Source organism: Crocodylus porosus, unplaced genomic scaffold (assembly GCF_001723895.1).
Source record: "Crocodylus porosus isolate Cpor-Errol unplaced genomic scaffold, CroPor_comp1, whole genome shotgun sequence".
NCBI lineage: Eukaryota > Metazoa > Chordata > Crocodylia > Crocodylidae > Crocodylus > Crocodylus porosus.
Genome location: NW_017728948.1, coordinates 59831536 through 59850225, shown reverse-complemented (window position 1 = coordinate 59850225; position 18690 = coordinate 59831536). Strand labels below are relative to the sequence as shown.

Genomic DNA, 18690 nt, shown 5'->3' with positions numbered 1-18690 from the left:
ACTTGGAAAAAACAGAACAGTTTAATTCAGAAGTGACTGATTTTATTAATATCTTCTATACCCCGCACCAAAGTAGATGAATTTTCATTTTTTACTTTAGCCATTCACTGTGATAAATCAGGGAATTTTTTGGGGGTATTAATGACCTTAGTATTCTTCTAAACATATTATAAATTTGTATTTCTAATGCACACTTTAAAGGCTTTCAGTAGATTCCAGTTCCATTCATACATACAAAAGCCTTTAAAAATATCACTTTAATATGATTATTTTTGTAAAAATACCTGAACCATAGCAACAAGAGTTTGCAACTGTCTAAGTTTCTGCTTCGCAGCTATAAGTCTATTGATCTTCTGTTCAAATTCAGCATCTCCAGCAGCATCATCTACTAGGCTGCTTCTATGGCTAGATAAAGAAGCTTCACTGGCTGCGTCCTCTTCAGCTTCATCCTCTTCACCTTGTGGAACATCAATACCTTTGCCATCTTCCCTATTATGGCAGTCTGAAGAGAAGAGGGGGGGGATGCATCAATAATGCAGACATACATAAATGGGATAAAAACAATTAGGGACCACTTATCCATAAAGAGATATTAAACCCAGAAAGCTCTGAAATGTAACCTCGAGTTTAGAACATCCTATGATTACTAGTAACTTGGAGAGTGCAACAGGATCAATCACTAGAGAACACTTGTTTCTTATACTCTTTCTCCAAAACATCCGTTACTTGCTACCGCTACATGTAGAATACTGGGCTACACAGAATTTATTTTACATTCTCAAATATTACCATTAAAAAAGAAGGCCTAAATAATTAAGCAATACTCTCCCCAAACATATCATCTTTATTTAGAAAAATAATCAAATATTGGATTATTTTAAAGCATACCTAAAGCTGAAGCCATGTTTAGAGTCCTTATGTTAGCAGCAGACCGATTATTTATTTCACAGTCAATATTTAAGTGTCTTCCATCTCTATTATTAGTTCCACATTGTATATTGGAATTGCTGTTCATTTCACCCCAGCTACCAATTCCCTGAGGGTTTCTGCGGAGAAACATTAACCATGTATCAGTTCTCAGTCCATTAAAACTTTAAAAATACAGAATAAGATATGCATTAAAAGATTAGCAAGTGGATTTTCAACTTCAACCATTTTGGATTAAGAGTACCAAACACGACAAATGGATGGTATAAAGGTACATTCAAAACAATTACTCCAACATCAGGCACCAGGTCAATGCAATGGCTCGTACGTTTGTTATGGACAAGAACCAGTTTACAACAGTACACATCCTCTTTCAAAACAATACCCACACATTGTTTTGCAGGTGGCATTCAGAGTACCTGGTTCACATTTATAACACCTTACATGATTTGGGATTAAGTTTCCTGTGAAATAATCTGCACCTGTGTACTCAGGCTGAAATCCCCTTTCTGTAAAACGAAAGATATTGTTGACAGGATACGCTATCATGCAAACCTAGTCTTATTTCTTTTGACCCAGTACTCTAGACTAGATTTATCACTTTAGGCACATTTCAAATCCCACCATTTTTAGAAGGACCAAGCTGACAGACTGATAAACTAGAGTTAAAGTCCAAATTTAACCACAGTACTAAGTGACACATGGTTATTCATGTTGCATGAAGAAAATACAGCAGCTAAGGCCATAAATTTAAAAATGTAAACAAAATAAAAAGATTGTAACCTAATATTAGTAACAGGTTGTGGATTTTCATGGTCAGAATCGCATTCTGATTCCTCCGTTTCCTCCTCCTTAGTATTTTCATTCACAGCATCTGTCATCATATCAGATGTCTGTTCATAGTAGTGAACTAATTCACGCAATTCATTCAGTCTCTTGCGAACTTCATTCAGTTTCCTGGAAGTAAAGCACAGAAGTCATCTAGTTAGCAGACCTAAATATAGCATGCTGTTCTTTATAGAACACCTCTGAAGAAATAAATATAAGCAGTAAGGTTTATCAAACTCTCAGTTAATTTGGGCTGTTTCACAGGAAACAATAAGCAGTAGCTAACCAAGTTTTCTTAATAAGTTCCATTCTTTCTTGTTATCTAGATCTTTAAAAAGGCCATTTAGGAAAAACAAAAATCATTTGTAAAAGCAATTATCTAGCAAAACACAAAAGTGAAATTTGTTTAAAAATATATAAATATTACTGAAGTTTTTCTGATGGGTTCAGATTCTCATCTTCTTCACTCTCATTCTGAGAAGCTATGGAGTCAGGAGGATATGGAGCAGATGATGCTAGGCTGTTGGAATCTCCATTGACAACAGTTACTATACCCACAGGAGCAGAAGCAGCTGAAGTTGTACTTCTTTGATCAATACTCCTTTGAGGAGAGCCAGAAGCAGGAAAAACTACAAAAAAAAGATAAGTAATGGGACACTTGACTAAGAAAAAAATCGAATAAAATTAACCTTCATTTTTGGTTTACATAAAAACAAATATAAAAATTTGTGCATGCAATAAAACATAAGCTTAAGGCCCTAACTCCATAAAAAATTACAATGCTAGTAACCTTAAGATTTGTACATATTAAAAGTTTCAACCTCATTCATCTCAAAAAACTAAAGCAAAATACGATTCTGATCCATGCCTTTGTATACAATGAAGCGTAGGCTCATGCATCATTTTATTTAGATGCCATTACAGTGTCTTATAAAAAGTTCAAAATAAAATGTACATATTGATTTTGAATTAAATATGTATGTGCTGTTGGAAACCTTATAAAACTTTATTCTGCAATACTGTCACCAACTTCTCCCTAACCCACACACAAATATGAACTGTTCTATTAATTTCACAAAACTTTCAAATATCATCTTATTTACCTTAATCCAAGACAACTCTGCATTTAAATGGAAACCCCCAATAATTAGATTCTATACATGGAAAATGAAACACCTGCATATGGCTGGGCTGGGGGCCAGCCCAGGCATATGTTCTGTGCCCTGGACTGGAGCTGGAAGCTAAAGTGGAGGGTTGGGGGACATATAGCAGGATGCAACAGGCAGCTATGTGGCTCTCACCCCGGCTAGGGTGGACTCATTCAGTTTCCTTGTACTCAAATCCAAGACAAGGGGCTTCCCTCCCCTGTCCATCCTATCCTTCCTCCCCAGGGTTAAATGGGGAAGAAACCTTGTCTTGGATTTGAATAAATATGGTAAGCATAAAAAAAAAAAGAAGCTTTGTGTTGCTCATTTTAAACACTTTCTCGATGAGCTTATAGATCAAAACACTTACAATATGTCAGCAAATAAAGAGATTATACTGAATCTAATCAGTAATATTCCTCTGTATAAGAACGTATTGCGAGTTCAGTCATCTGATTCTTCAAAGAATAAACAGAATTAAACTAGAATATATACAGATGGGAGTCTAGACTAACAATAATATTTTGCTAATCTGTAATTACAGGTTTCCTCCCAAAGTAACATCACCCACCAAGCTAGCATCAATTATTTGTCAAAGGCTGTATCCTCAGCTCCTTACACATGTATTCTGTAACATTCTAAAAGTGTTAATGGACATTCAGGTGTTCATTTTATAGAGGTCCAAATGCAAAGATTAAAAAAGTCTAAGCAGACACATAACTGGGAGATTATTTATATCTGATTAGAAGGTTACAAATAGTTGACCGAGTCCACCAGATAAATCAGCAAGTAATACCCTTGTATAATGCATAAAACCAGCTCATTTAGCACCTGTAATTTCTAAGAGCAAACCCTATTCCTAAACCTACCTGAAATAAGCCCCTCACTGGTAGGTTTAAAGATTCTACCCCTCTCCAGTCATTGCAAAGGAACAGTAGTTTCCATCTCCCGTTTCCAGGGGGATACGGAAGATCTATTCAGTTACAGAATTAGAGGAAATTATTTTGTACTTATACCCCCACTACAGCTGTAGCCCTCCATGAAAATGCAATTGCTAAACATTCTTCTCAGATGTTTCTCCCATGATAAATTCCACTACTGACTTTTTTATGCTCCTTTTTATCCATTTCCCAAACAGAAAATTCCTAATAGGTTTCATTATTGTCAGTAACGTTCTAAATACTAGAGAAGAATGGACAAGATGTTAAATTTCACTTAAAAAAAAAACAAAAAAACCCCCCCAAATTTAAGGTGACTACATATAAAACTACATCTATTTCCACACTTTGAGAAGTTAAAACCTCTTGGTAAATTCTAGTTTAATCCTTTGTTTTTTGACAGCTCCACGTCATGAATGTTGAGATATATTTTGAATATATATATTCAAGGTACTTTCCCTGCCTGAAAATGTGTTTTCTTTGTTTTGCAGATTAAAGTAAAAAGTATCAATACTGGCCATCTCAGAAAGCAGGAGCCACCTTGGAAATACCACCTGAAACACAAGCATGCTGATCAGTCAAAGGATTTTCTTCATCAGAAGCTGCAGTTCCACAGTGCTTTCCCAGTAGATACAGAATAACAACATTGTTCTCTGGACACCACAGCCAGATTTGGCCATCAACATGTTTGTCTAAGTCCTGAAAATGCCACCTATATAGAGGTGGAACTATTTCTGCATGTGTATATATATGCCCTAAAACAGGATGTGCATAAGCAGCATTTTGGGGAAGTATATGACCTCAAAGACTACCAAAGCTGGTCAGGTAGGCATCCACATCCTCATCAAGTAGCACAGGGTCAGAGGACAAGCACACTGAAGTGCTCTGGCTTAGAATACAAGGCAGCCAAGGGGAAAGAGACTTAATGGTGGGCGTCTACTACAGACCACCCAACCAAGGGGAAGAGCTAGACCAGGAATTCTTAAGTCAGCTCACAAACGTAGTTAGGTCAAAAGACGTGGTCATCGTGGGTGACCTGAACTTCCCAGACATCTACTGGGAAGAGCAGTCAGACAGGTCTGACCACTCACATAGGTTCCTAGCCAAAATGCAAGACCTCCATCTAACCCAGGAGGTGCACAGCCCCACCGGGAGAGGTGCCTTGTTGGACCTGGTGCTGGCCACAGGCGACAGCGATAACTGCCTGCTGGAATTCACCATCCAGCGCAAGGTGGCAAAGGCCTGCAGCAGGGCAGCAGCCCAAGATTTCAGGAGGGAGGACTTCAACAAGGAGAATAGTCGGGGAGGCACTGAGGTCCCGGAGGGGAGGAGAGTCAGGTGTCCAAGAAGAGCTGTCGCTCTTTAAGGAGATGATCCTCCAAGCCCAAAGGGAGGTAATCCCAACATGGATCAAAGGGAACAGGAGGGGGCAAAAGCCCCCATGGCTCACCAAAAGCATCTGAGAATGTCTCCTAGCTAAAAGGGAGGTGCACACCCAATGGAAGGGAGGGGCCATCACCAGGGAGGACTATATTGCAGTTGCTTGGGGATGCTGGGGGGCAGTCAGGAAGGCCAAGGCAGAGGTGGAACTGGGACTAGCTTCCCAGATCAAGGACAACAAGAAGTCCTTTTTTAAATACAAAGGGGGCAAAAAGAAGGTTCCAGGTAATGTGGGGCCCCTGCAGGACACGTCAGGAAATTTGCTCATCACACCAGACAACAAAGCTAACTTATTTAACAACTTCTTTGCATCCATTTTCCTGAGCAGGGACTGGATCAGCCCCCTCACCGGGCTCCCCTCGGGCCCCAGGGGAGGCGCACCTAGGCCAAGGGTCAGTGAAGATCTAGTCAGGGAACTTCTGGAGGGACTGGATGCATTTAAATCAGCTGGTCTGGACATTCTCCACCCCAGAGTGTTGAGGGAATTAGCTGAGGTCATTGCGGGACCCCTGGCACAGCTTTACGAGCACTCATGGTGCTCTGGTGTGTTGCTGGAGGACTGGGAGAGGGCCAATGTGGTTCCCATCTTCAAAAAAGGGAGGAAAGAGGATCCAGGAAACTATAGGCCAGTTAGTCTTACCTCAATCCTGGGTAAGCTTTTTGAGAGAATTATCCTGGCACATGTCCACAAGGGGCCAGTGGAGGAGCTTATGCTTAGGGACAACCAACACAGGTTCATCAGAGGCAAGTCCTGTCAGACCAATCTGGTGCCCTTCTATGACCAGGTCACCAAATCCTTAGACACAGGGGTTGCAGTTGATGTAGTCTTTCTGGACTTTCAGAAGGCCTTCGACAGTGTCTCTCACCCCATTCTCAATAAAAACTAGGGGACTGTGGTGTCGACACCTACACAGTCAAATGGGCCGCTAACTGGCTGGAGGGCCGCACCCAGACAGTGGTGGTAGACGGGTCATTTTCGACCTGGAGGGATGTGGGCAGTGGGGTTTGCAGGACTCGGTCCTCAGGCCCACGCTGTTCAACATCTTCATCAGTGACTTGGATGAGGGGTTAAAAAGCACCCTGTTCAAATTTGCTGACGACACTAAGATGTGGGGGGATGTGAGCATGCTAGAAGGGAGCAATAGGCTACACTTGGACCTAGACAGGTTACAGGGGTGGGTGGATGAGAATAGGATGGGATTCAACACGGACAAGTGCAAGGTGATGCACCTGGGGAGGAAGAACCAGCACCATACCGACAGGCTGGGGAACAACCTTCTCGTCAGTGCAGAGGCAGAAAAGGATCTTGGATTCATCATTGATGACACCTGTGAGTGAAGAGAAATTATCAGGAGTTGAACATGGGCCAGCAGTGTGGGGATGCAGTCAGGAAGGCCTACCATACCCTGTCATGCGTCCACAGATGCATCTCGAGCAGGTCCAGGGAGGTGATCCTCCCCCTCTGCGTGACACTGGTCAGGCTGCGTCCAGTTCTGGGCACTGCACTTCAAGAGGGATGTGGACAGCATGGAGAGGGTCCAGAGGAGGGCCACTCTCATGATCAGGGGGCAGCAGGGCAGGCCCTAAGAGGAGAGGCTACAGGACCTGAACCTGTTCAGCCTCCACAAGAGAAGGCTGAGGGGGGATCTAGTGGCCTGTTACAAGCTAGTCAGAGGGGACCAGCAGGCACTGGGGGAGTCCCTGTTCCCCTGAGCACCACCAGGAGTGACTAGAAATAATGGTCACAAGCTGGCAGAGGATAAATTCAGATTAGACGTCAGGAGGCGTTACTTCACTGTCAGGGTGGAGCTGGAACCAACTTCCAAGCAAAGTGGTGCTGGCTCCTACCTTGAGGGTCTTTAAGACAAGGCTAGACAAACACCTTGTGGGGGGTTGTTTGACCCCAGTACTGTTTCCTGCCATGGCAGGGGGTCGGACTCGATGATCTGCTCAGGTCCCTTCCAACCCTAGAAACTATGAAACAAAATAAGAACAGAATGCCACCTATAATGCACACAGTTTATAACTCCTGATTTGGTTTTAACAGAGGGTTCATTAGAGTTGGATGCAGATAAGAATACAGGGTTCTAGTAGAAGCTTTAAATACCAGTCACAAAATGTCAGCACACCACACTGACATTTAATCCTACTTCCAAAAGAAAAACAGAACAGCGATACCACATTTTCTTGCATACAACATGCAACTTACTCCTCCACCCCGCATCACCTGCTAGAAGTTGTGGTGCATATTTTAAGCACCGTAATTATACATAGTAATAGCAGTAGCAGTTTCTGCATCTCAAGCTTCTGCCAAGAGAAAGGAAGTAAAAGTGTGTGTGGGGGGGGGGGCCGCGGAGAGCAGCACAGTGGAGAAAGCATTCTGCAGCTAGGGGCTTAACAGACAGCTAGTGTTTCACCACTGTTAGCTGCAGCTGTGCTTTCTTTTTCTTCTCCATTCTGCCTTTCAAAAACAAGGTACACATCTTATTTGTGGGGTGATGTATACAAAGACACATGGTACTACATGATCAGACAGCCTGTATTAAAAGGCTTAATCTAATCTTGGTCCATGCACAGGCAGACTCCTGAAGTATAGAGATTCTGCCTCACTTTGCTACTTCAGACAAGAAAGCAAGCTAAAGGCACAGACACAATGTGTTTATACCAGCCAAAGTGAGGAGTGTTGATACAGTGTACACCTCAACACTTGAATCTAGCCCAGAATTACCTTAAGGAAAAGAAAAGTGTGCATAAAACTACACTTAAGTGTCGCGCGTCTGCAGCAACCCCAAGTTAGTCAACTGCTATAGCCAAACAGGCTATTATCTCTGTCCCTTGTTATCTAGAAGTTTAGCAGCTAATCTGGTCACATGTACATGTTCCAGACAGTAGTTTGATTCATAAAGCTGGGAGCGCGCACACACACAAAAAAAAGAGTCATGTGTCCTGACCCATAATCGTGCAGGATTAGGGTTCTGGACACCCAAATAGCTCTCTTGGTCTAGTTCTTTCAGTAGTCTAGTCCTCTCGATAGCCCTACTGTAATCAACTTACATTATCTAAAAATGATCAAGGGTTGACAACCTTTCAGCAATGGCAGGCCAGATTAACATAGTCCAGTCTCAAGGCAGGCTGATACTGCTGTCACCACTTCCTAATGAGGGTTATGATATTAGACAAGCTATAACAGACATGTTTAAAAAACACTAACTCACTGAGCATTAGTATTATCTCACACAGAAAAAAGTAGTCCCATCTAATGCCTCTGAAACTTCACATTTTTACTCTGTACCTCAATAAAAACTAAAAGTCAAAATGTTATTCTTAAAAGTGATCAGTATGAAAAAACAAAATGACTCCACCACTCAGACCAGTCAATAAACACCTAGTCAAGGAAGGAATGAGGAATGTGTGCTGGTGTAAAGTGTTTGTAGAAGCTTAGAAATTACTCCAGAAGTTACACAAGCGCACATGTAGCACATCTGCTGCCATCATCAACTGTCACTCCACAGTAGCCAATTGTTCAACGCAAACTGGCTTTACAATAGCCAGGCACTGTAACAGTGCCTACTTTGCGCAAGCAGCTTGTGTCTTTTTGCTATAGAAGTTTACAGTGGAGTAAGGTCCAAGGTATAATCACATAGTAATCATGTGGTGTCTAAACCCTGAAGTTGACATGTCTTCAGTTTTGTCCGTATGACAGAAGAACCAGATTTGGTCTTCTACCTGGTCGTCCAAGCCTCAAAAATGCCACTTTCATACCCAGAAACAGAATGCCAACTTGTGCATATGTAGCTGTTTGCATGCATATGGCTTCTTGGACAGAACAGAGAACCTGTGTATAAGTAGCATTTTGTGATTTAACCACAAAGATGATTAAGTCTGCTAATCTAAGCATCCAGAAAAGAATATAAAGCCACATTAGGTCTTCAGCAGACAACCTAGACCCAGCCTAGCAATTTTACATAAAAGGGTTAATTTCATAGATCTCCCTGGCAGTGAAGAGCTAAGCCATAGGACAATGCCATTCACAAGGGGAGCACAATCATTTCTAAGGTACATTGCATCATTTTATTAAAAAAAAAAAGTAATTACTGTTTCCTCACATACCACATGCACCTTTCCCCAAAAAATTAGCTTTCCAAATTGGGGCTGCACTTCTTAAGCAGGAAAGCTGATTTTCTACACAGAATAGAAACATGAATATGCTGCATGATGGGTGATGCTGCTTTTCCTTCCCACCCCGTTCAGCAGTAGCATGGAGGGACGGGCAGCTCCAGGGGAGTTACAGTGGTCTCTCCTTTAACTGTTGCTCTATGTAAAATTTAAAACCAACTGCTTGGCAACAGCAGTGACATTTCTATTCAGGCAGTGCTGAAGCAGTCAGTTTACTTCATGGTTCATTGCAAGTCCTGATAATTTCTCTTCACTTACAGGTGTTAACAATCCTCCCACTTCTAGTGATCTTGATATTTCATGAATCAAGCTATCCTTTCTTTACTAATATTGCTGTTAGGAGAGAGACCAGAAGTAGCTATTTCATAGCCCTGCAAACTGGTTTTAGCTCTTTTGAAAATGGTATATCCACCCATGGAGTCCAGTCTTCAGCAGCTGCTAAATGTTTCACCTTCTGGCTAAGCAGCCAAGAACTACTGACAATTCAGCTGTGAAATGACTGAGACTGTAGCTTTTTCACGGGAAGGTAAGTGAAATAAGGATTAGGCTCTGTCTCTGCTCTATGAAGCCATAAATTGTGAAAAAACAAAACTAAAACATTTTGCCTTCCACAATAAATACAAGCTGTCTTATTTGGGGAGCATATGGCATACAAAAACATGGTAATTTTATTGTGAAAAAACAAGTGAGGAATAACAGGCAATATTAAAATTCTTGCTGGTTTTCAATCATGGAAACTCCAGTTTCAAATTTAAAAGTAAAGTCATCAAATTAATCGCTGTATCAATTTGGTGGACTATAAATACTGCAATCAAAATACTATTAAAAGTAAATATTTCTTTATGTAAAAACATTAATTAATCTATAAGAAAAAAAATTGCAAAAATGTGTCACGAAAAGCTTTACAAATGACCATACAGCTTTCTAGTATGTTCAGTGACAGTTTTGATTAATTACATGTTATATTTATATAGACTAAAGACTAAATTAAAGAGCTATATGAAAACCAACATATGCTATTTAAAATTGTGTTCTGCATATATTCAACTTACAGGATGAGTTGTTCAGATGCTGGTCACGAAGCGTGTGAAGTGCTCCTAATAATTTGTCCATTTTTTGCTTTTTACCTTGCAGCATTCGCATCTTGTTAAAAAGTTGTGCCTTCTCATCAGACAAGTGATCTGATATTGAAGAATTCCTGCTCTGGGAAACTTCCCTGGTAAGTGAAAGACTTTCTGCTTGCCTTCTATTATCTGGCACAGGTTGAGTCTTAAAAAAAAAGTTATTTAATTTTAGTACAAGTAACATGGAGATCCCATAGTTACTTTCTTAGTTATCCTCTCCCATTCCAGCTCCTACGCAACCTACGTCACATTACTGAGGTACAATTCCTTTATAACATGTTCAATATTTGTATAAATACAGTTATCTACATACAAAAATAATTATACTGATTTAGAAGGGGGGGACAGGAAGAAGGCCTTACTGCATTTAATGTTGATACATTTTAACTGATTTACACATTTGTTCTATTCAATATAGTAAAAGTTAGCAGTTGTTTCATTCTGGGGTACTTTCCTCATTTACCTTCTACTTACTGTGGAATAGGAATAGGTACCCAAAACACATTAGCTGACAGTGCTCACTGGCACTCCATATTTTACTCTTAAATGCCTATGGGTGTAGACAGATGGAACAGTTAGACTGATTTAAAGAGAAGGAAAATGAAGCTCAATATGCATAGATATGGTAATAGGATTTAAGAAACAAGCTATTAACTGCATAAATAGACTTCAATTTCTTCAAATGAGCAGTAACTCAGAACACAGTCTTGCAGTGAACACAGACTTGCCTGTGGAATAGTTATAGATTTCTTAACACTCTTTGTTCAGTGCAAGTACACAAAAGTCAATAAATAACAAAACTAAGTTCTGTTGTTCGCAACTATGTTGGTAGCATAACAACAAAAAGATGATGGACTAAGAAATGTTAGCAATGCTTAACACATATATTCAAAGGACACTCGGCAGGAAACCTGAACTAAAATATACACCCAGAAGGGATATAAGACAGTTACCTGAGAATCATGAAGCTGATTGTGAAAACGTTGGATCAAATCATTTAGTTCTTCATTTAGTTCAGATGTCAAACTTACTCCCGAAATGCTGCCTGTAGTCTCTGTTACAACTACAGAAAACAGTAAGTAATTACTGTACAGATCTTTGAAGCAAGAGGCCATTTTACTATTTAGGTTACAACTTAGCTTGTCAGATCAATGAGTGCTTGTCCGTGATGTAAAAGTCGTATACTACATATCTGAAAACCACGTTTGCTATAATACACATCTCCAACAAAGCAAAAGCTGGAGTTAAGCAAAGAGGAATTTGGAATATATAAATGTTTTTTTAAATGACTACCTTGGAGGATTTCTGTTGGGTTTGTTTGTTTTTTTTAACTAAAAAAACCCACCCCTGCACCTCCCCAGAACCCCATTAACAACTTCTATAGATTATTTCTGCTATGTATACTTTAGTGAGAAAAGGCAAATCTCAGATCAGACAAAAGATGTTTCAAGGTCAGATTCCTTTAACACAAATTAGCATTGCGTGAAACTGGCAATTTTTATGGAACAACATTTTTAACATGCATTTACAGTATGTGTGATGATCAGTGAGAAAGGGGAAAGGGGAGGGGTCTAAACTGTAAACCTCTTAATGCTTCAGAGTCTTAATTTTGTTCGATTAAAATACAATAATCAAGCGTATTAATAACTATATATTTCTTCTTCTATCAATAAGTCTTACACACATTTTCATTTCAAGTTCATCAATAGTTTGTCTTTAAAAATAGCAAATTATGGCATTAAGGTATAAACAGTGTTTTTAAAGGTTCCATTTAGAGGACGAAATCTTGCATGAAACCCCAAAAATTACAGGTACTTCACAGCATTACAGAATACACATATTCAAGTATACACTGAGGATATCTTTTATCCTACAGTCAGCTTGCTGCTTTGTTAGCTTGTTAATAAAAAGTTCAGAGTTTATAGGTTAAACAGTGGTAGACAAGGTTCTTCCTCCAGGTCTGAGAATTGTGTATCACGTAAAAAACACAGTACCCTCAGTCAGAAAAGGTAGCAGGAATCCACCTGGCATAGAGGTATAGGCTGGTAAGGAACCCAACTCTGAAAAAAGGGGGAAGGTGGCTGGGAGGGCAGCCAAGTGGCAGGTAGGGAACAAGGGGCCAGGGTCAGGCTGCCAGCCTTCCACCCACCACTTGCCTCATTGCTGCTGGTTTTCCTTGCAGTGGGGTTGGAGAAAGGGGGAAATAAAATTAAGATACCACCCCCAATAATTAGATTCTATACATGGAAACTTAGAACAAATTTTATAAAATTTCCCATGTATAGAATCTAAGGTGGGGGGGCTGTCTTTGAATTTACATTCTTGGATGAAGGCAAATATGTGGGTCCTAGCAGATGTTAGGTATTCATGCAATTACTGTGAAATACTACACATTCGGCCAAATTTATCATGCAATAAGATGGCAAACAATCCACAAAAATGCTCCCCAGTCAGTATCTTTCTGGCTACCTTGTATCAAGCTTTGATCTTAATGTGTGGTATGCAGTAGGGCTGTGCAAAATTTTGGCAGCCGTTTTGTTCTGGAGGTGTTTCGGGCCATTTCGGCATCCGAAACACCAAATCCAAATCAAAACGGAAGGCATCGAAATATCTCTGAAATTGAAACAAGGTATCCAAAATATTTCAGAAACATTGCAGAAAATTTCAGAGTTTCAGAGCTGGGCTTGCAGGGAAATTGCTGCACTGCCATGCAACTTAGCTCTACAGAGAACAGAGATCTGCAATGGGTGCCCCCTCGCTGCCGCTGCCTGCCCTGTGCTGCCTCAGTGACATGAAGCAGGCCATGGTGGCAAAGAGACCCCAGCGCAGATCTCTGCTCCCTGCGGAGCCAGGTCACCAGGCAGGGCAGTGTTGGTCCCTGCCACGCAATCTGGCTCTGCAGGTAACAGGAGATCTGGGATAGTGTGGGGCAGGCAGTGGTGGCAAGCAGACCCTGACACGGCTTTCTGCTCCCTGCAGAGCCAAGTCATGCAGCATGAACCAGACTTGCTCACTGCTCTGCACAGCTTCCTTGATCCACAATCCAGCATGACAGGGATCAGAGATCCGTGCAGGGGTCTCCCTCCCCCAAACGAGCTACCCACGGTCCCATCCTGCTCCCCACTAGGGCCCGGCAGCCCCTGACCCCAAACCCCACCCGGTTGGGCAGTACAGCCTGTTTGAAAAAGATCTGGATGAAACAAATCACTGTCCTCCCAAACAGCTGAATCCAAAACCAAACTGAAACACAGTCGTTTTGGACAGCCCTGGTATGCAGGTCACCATTAGGCTTTAAATGTCCCTGGGTACAGGAAGCCAATCGGCTCTTCATGTGCAGGGACATTCAAAGCCATCCTAAGCAGCCTGTTACTGTGTTGACACTTCTGCTGGGGGAAGGGGGGAAAAGGGGTGTTAGTGAGCTCCCCAGTCCATAGCACCCACATCTTGGCACATGTGCAGTTGGCTGCACATGGTCCAGAAGTCAGAGCTCCACAATCCCCCACACCATGGCGTGTATGAAGCCTAGCACTTGACAGCTGGAGACTGCAGGCATGCTTAGAGAATGAAATGGTGCACCAGCAGCATACATGCCATGGCAAAAAAGTGAGGATCTGGGAGCTCTTAAGTGTCTGGGCTCCCCAGACACTGAATATCTAAAAAGCATGCCCACAGCTCAGCTGCAGGTGTGCCCAAATATAGGGAGCTGTTGATTAGGGAACTGTAGGCATATCTTTTCAAGGTCCACGTGAACAGAGAGCCTGGCAAGGATCTGGTTTGCAATGCTGGGCTTCTTGTGCACCAGCCATTAAGTCCCAAGGCCTAAGTTTTAATCCCTGACATCTCTCCCCTAAGAAAAGCAAAAAAACCCAAAGAAACCCAGATGTCCCACCCTTCCCATCTGGCTTAGCAGGATACAGACTTTTGGGATCCCAATGGCGCAACTAAATTAATGTCTATCAGAGCCTTTTAAGGTACTCCTGTCCTTCCACCTACCAGAATCATCCATGACAGCAATTGCTTGTTCTGCTTTCTGCTGCAGAGCAAGAAGAACAGCTTGCCTTCCCTGAAGAGCTTTCAGCTGTTCCTGTTGTTGTAACATCCTTTTTAATAGATCATGTTGCTTCTTCAAATTCTCTAGCTCCTCTTTTGCCTCTTGCTGGGGGTCTCTGGCCTGAAAATAAGATTGGGAATTAATCATAGATGTGAAGAGATATGGAAACAGGACATCTCAACACAAGCAGGAAATTAGGATGGTACAGACAAAAGAACCCAAATAAAGTTTTCAGAAGTGTAAAGAGATGTAAATGAGGACATAATTACCCCTTTATACTTTTAGAGTTAGTTTTTTCCCCATGTCAAGTTACAGGGCAATTACTGTATCATGCATTGGGATATGTAGTAAGCATCAGTCTCTACAACTGTCAATAAAGCTTCTTTCAAGAACTATTTACAGTTCTCCCTTGAACTACATAAAGTTTATAAAAACTGTTTACAAAAACATTTATTTCATCAAGCCAGCAAATTAATCTTCCTATATATTTTTGCTGGATTGCGAGAGTGGAGAATGAATTCAAGTATACATAAAACTAAAGTTTTCTGCCACTAAACTCAATTTTGGTACTGAAATTGTTTTAGGAGTTTATGCAACCAACAACATCTCCCCTACATTTACTTCCTTAATTGACCTAACAGTTCCATATTGAATGAAAAAAGTAACCAAAAAATCTAGTCACAAAAACATGTTATGTGACTAACCTAAAAATTCTTTATGGGACTCTGCCCAGAATGATTTAATTATCCTCAAAAACTCTAATTATTCCATCGTAAGTGTTAACAATTGCTCTGATCTCCATTCTGTAAAACCATATGTACACTATGATTCTGCATGTAGTTTCTTGGTACAGATTACAACTGAACACATTGTTTGATACTCTAATCAGTGTCGTACATATGTACAAAATGTCCCAGCCATCAAAATTTCTATTAGGGGTGCACCAATAAAGATATTCTTGGCTGATACTGATAGCCAGTTATTAATCAGCTGATACCAATGTCACAATGGATATTTAGTAATAAAGCTTAGTTCAAGCACCCCCACCACCATTTCTAAGCTTGGGGACGCTGATACAGGAGACACAGCAGCACTTTAATGAAAGTGCCACACCCTCACTGCCAGAGCATATGTAAAAGTGCCCCATGCCAGTTGCAGCCCCCACCCTTCAACCCTAGCCTCTGGGCAGCTGCCTGGGCCTGAGGCTGTCCAGGGCTGGGTTTTTGGGCCAGGCTCCCTGCTGGGAGAAGAACCCCAATTCACACAGCAGGAGGGAGCAGCTACTTTGGCCCCTGCCAAGCTCTAACTCCAGCCCCTGGGCCACAAACCCGCAAGCCAGTACACAGGGAAGGCAGGACTATTATCCCAAGCTCCCCCTACACCAGCAAACAGCAAGCAAGGTTGCCGGTGCCCCTGCAACTGGGAGCACCAATCCACTGACTAGGATCCCAGCCCCAGGAATGTACCAGCCACATGTTTAATTTAAGACACAATGGGAACTGGCGACAAAATTATTACATATAGTTAGTGTACTAATTGGGGCTTATCCCCTGTTTCATCATGCTATTAACTGCACAGAAGTATAGGTGGGTTACTAGAAAAAGACATGACTTACTGGTTACATGTCTTAAACTGCTCAGGCTGCTGGCAGATGTTATGCTTAACACACAGCAAATGAGCCTAATACTCAGGCAGCTGTTTCTACCTCTTAGCTAATTATTTTTATTTAGATTTGTATCCCACTCCATGCAGAAAGGCTCAAATAGTTTACAATAAAGGTGGGGAATCTCAGAAAGGAAACAGGCAGATTTTTTTATGCACCCTAAAGTTCAGAAACATTTGACAATTTTAAACAAACAAACAAACAAACAAACGTTTTCAAGAGTAAGGAATACTCAAGTTTGTCAATGTTAAACATTCAGAAGCATCAATAAGAGGCCTTCAAAACATTTACTGGACCATTCACTGCAATTCTATAACACTTTCAGACAATTTCAGAGCATTAAGATTAATTAATATAAATATAACTGTTAAACCCCACTTTAGGAGAGACAAAGGAGGAAACCAAGGCATGGAAAGATCAAGTGATTTCCTCAAGATCACACAGTAAATCAGGGCAGAGAACACACGCAAAATGACTTCAGACAAAAAGAGTCAGTTTCTGAAATTCAGCTTTATCTACTAGTAGAGGACTTATTTTACAAAAACAATTAAGGCTCCAAATCCCAAAATTTGTTTTCCTAAAGAGGCATACATTGCACATTTCTATGGGAAACTCATTTGGTCACCTGTGCTGTTTTAAGCCAAAAAGAAAGATGTGTTTGGTTTTCCAATTTTACTTTCCCCATATAAGTTCAGAGAGGCAAAATAGCAGCATTAAAATAAAAAGCAGCCAAATCTGTAAAATTCTGAATATGAAGTTACATTAAAGCCAGTTTTAAAACACACTTCCCAGAAACAAAAGCACATGTGTGTTAAAGAGTTACTAAACCTGTACTTATGGAAAGTCAGATTAACTACTGAATAGACAGATTTAGCTTTTCTCTATTCAGAAAGGAAGATCTGTTGGCATTGAGAAAGAAATGAAAAGTTCATTTTTCACTTCCCAAAACAGTTCAGATCTGTATTCAGTTAAAAGTAGGCCAGATGGGAAAAATGATGACACAGCAGTTACTAAGAACTTAAATACAAGGATATTCTACTGGGAAAAGATCCCATAGAAATAAATAACTTCGTTGTAAGTAAAGAATACATTTTAAAATAATTTAGTATTAATAATAGTACAGAAGCAAAAAAACTGGGAGCGGGGAGGAAAGGAGGGAGGGAGGAGAGAAGAAACAAAACAAAGCCAAAACACAAGCATCGACCTTATTTCGGAGGCTTTCCAAGATAATATTCTGAAGTGTACCTTTGATAGTAATCCACATTCTTGGTTATTAATCCTAATAGGCCAGATTTCCCTGCCATTCACAGCAGCTTTGTCACCTTTCCCTTTTGGACTTGCTGTACCGTCAATGTCTGAAACCTGTCCTTGTGAAGCTGAAATCCCTAGTTTCTCCTCAATGCAGGGCCGAATTCCCAGACTAAAAGATATCTCCTTTATCAAATAATTTTGGATGTTAGATCTTTAGCACACACTCCCACTTAACAAGCAATTTTAAGCTATAGGTTTTAAAGATGCAAGTAAACTAGGTCTGCAGATATAATGCAAACTAGCATTTCAACTAGATAAGTCATTCTTGTTTAATAGATTGTTTTATATTTTCAGTGTCATTGTTAAAAAAATCTTGTAAGTGGCAAAATTCCAAATATTAAGCACCATAATTACATTTAAAAGCTCTTATTTTGTAAACACATTCAACAGGCTAATTAAGGAAATCTTACTACTAAAATTCTTGAAGCCACACACAAGTGAAGTAATATCCTTCAAGTATAGAGAAAATGATAAATACCTTAAATATAAATATTTTTACTCTAGATCGGACATTTTCTTTCTATATTTTAAAAAATATTAATAATTAGATGAAAATCTTTATAATTTCTCATCCCTTCACGAGACTCAAAAGCAACTTCTCAAACTTAGGTACTGTCTGGGGTTTTTTTTAATTAACTTCTGGCTTGGCCTCTGTATTGTTTAAATGCTATTTTGGAGCTTCCGAGGGAAGTATGGCCTATGGAGCACTTGTATAGTATGGGCTCTCTATTTCCATGTGTTTAAACTGAATTATAAAGATAGCTAAAAACTATCCAAAATATTTATTATTCTCCATGTAACAGCAACTGCTCTAGTCACTACAGAAATATTATCTAATTAGAAATGGAAGAGGATGTGATTTGAACAGCAAATGCAAGGGTATGCAGTCCACAAAATATTCTCTGAAGGTGATCCATTGCTTTGATGAAAGAAGTTGAGAATTTCTACACTAGAGCAATGCTTCCACTGTATTACTGCAGACTTGCACCTCAACAAGATAGATTTCATAGACATTAGGGCTGGAAGGGACCTCGGGAGATCATCGAGTCCAGCCCCCTGCCCAAAGGGCAGGAAGTCAGCTGGGGTC

The 18690-nt window shown here is 40.6% G+C and overlaps 1 protein-coding gene and 1 long non-coding RNA gene across 10 annotated transcripts in view; one reads left to right on the top strand and one right to left on the bottom strand.

The window, feature by feature from the left end:
• PCM1 (pericentriolar material 1) overlaps positions 1-18690 on the bottom strand; it is a 74239-nt gene that overhangs the window by 43126 nt on the left and 12423 nt on the right. For 5 of the 9 annotated variants that reach the window (XM_019552589.1, XM_019552590.1, XM_019552588.1 and 2 more), the window contains exons 7-14: positions 17538-17726; positions 14572-14749; positions 11532-11641; positions 10507-10723; positions 2183-2384; positions 1711-1884; positions 889-1046; positions 285-502 (exon numbers count right to left, since the gene is read on the bottom strand). In XM_019552589.1, coding sequence (XP_019408134.1) covers positions 285-502; positions 889-1046; positions 1711-1884; positions 2183-2384; positions 10507-10723; positions 11532-11641; positions 14572-14749; positions 17538-17726 — 1446 coding nt within the window. The remainder of the gene's footprint in view (positions 1-284; positions 503-888; positions 1047-1710; positions 1885-2182; positions 2385-10506; positions 10724-11531; positions 11642-14571; positions 14750-17537; positions 17727-18690) is intronic. The other 4 variants (XM_019552592.1, XM_019552594.1, XM_019552595.1 and 1 more) reach the window with 1 other exon arrangement.
• Positions 16921-18690, top strand: part of LOC109321839 — a 19093-nt gene continuing 17323 nt past the window's right edge. Inside the window, exon 1 of the long non-coding RNA XR_002104174.1 lies at positions 16921-17266. This is a non-coding gene — a long non-coding RNA (uncharacterized LOC109321839). The remainder of the gene's footprint in view (positions 17267-18690) is intronic.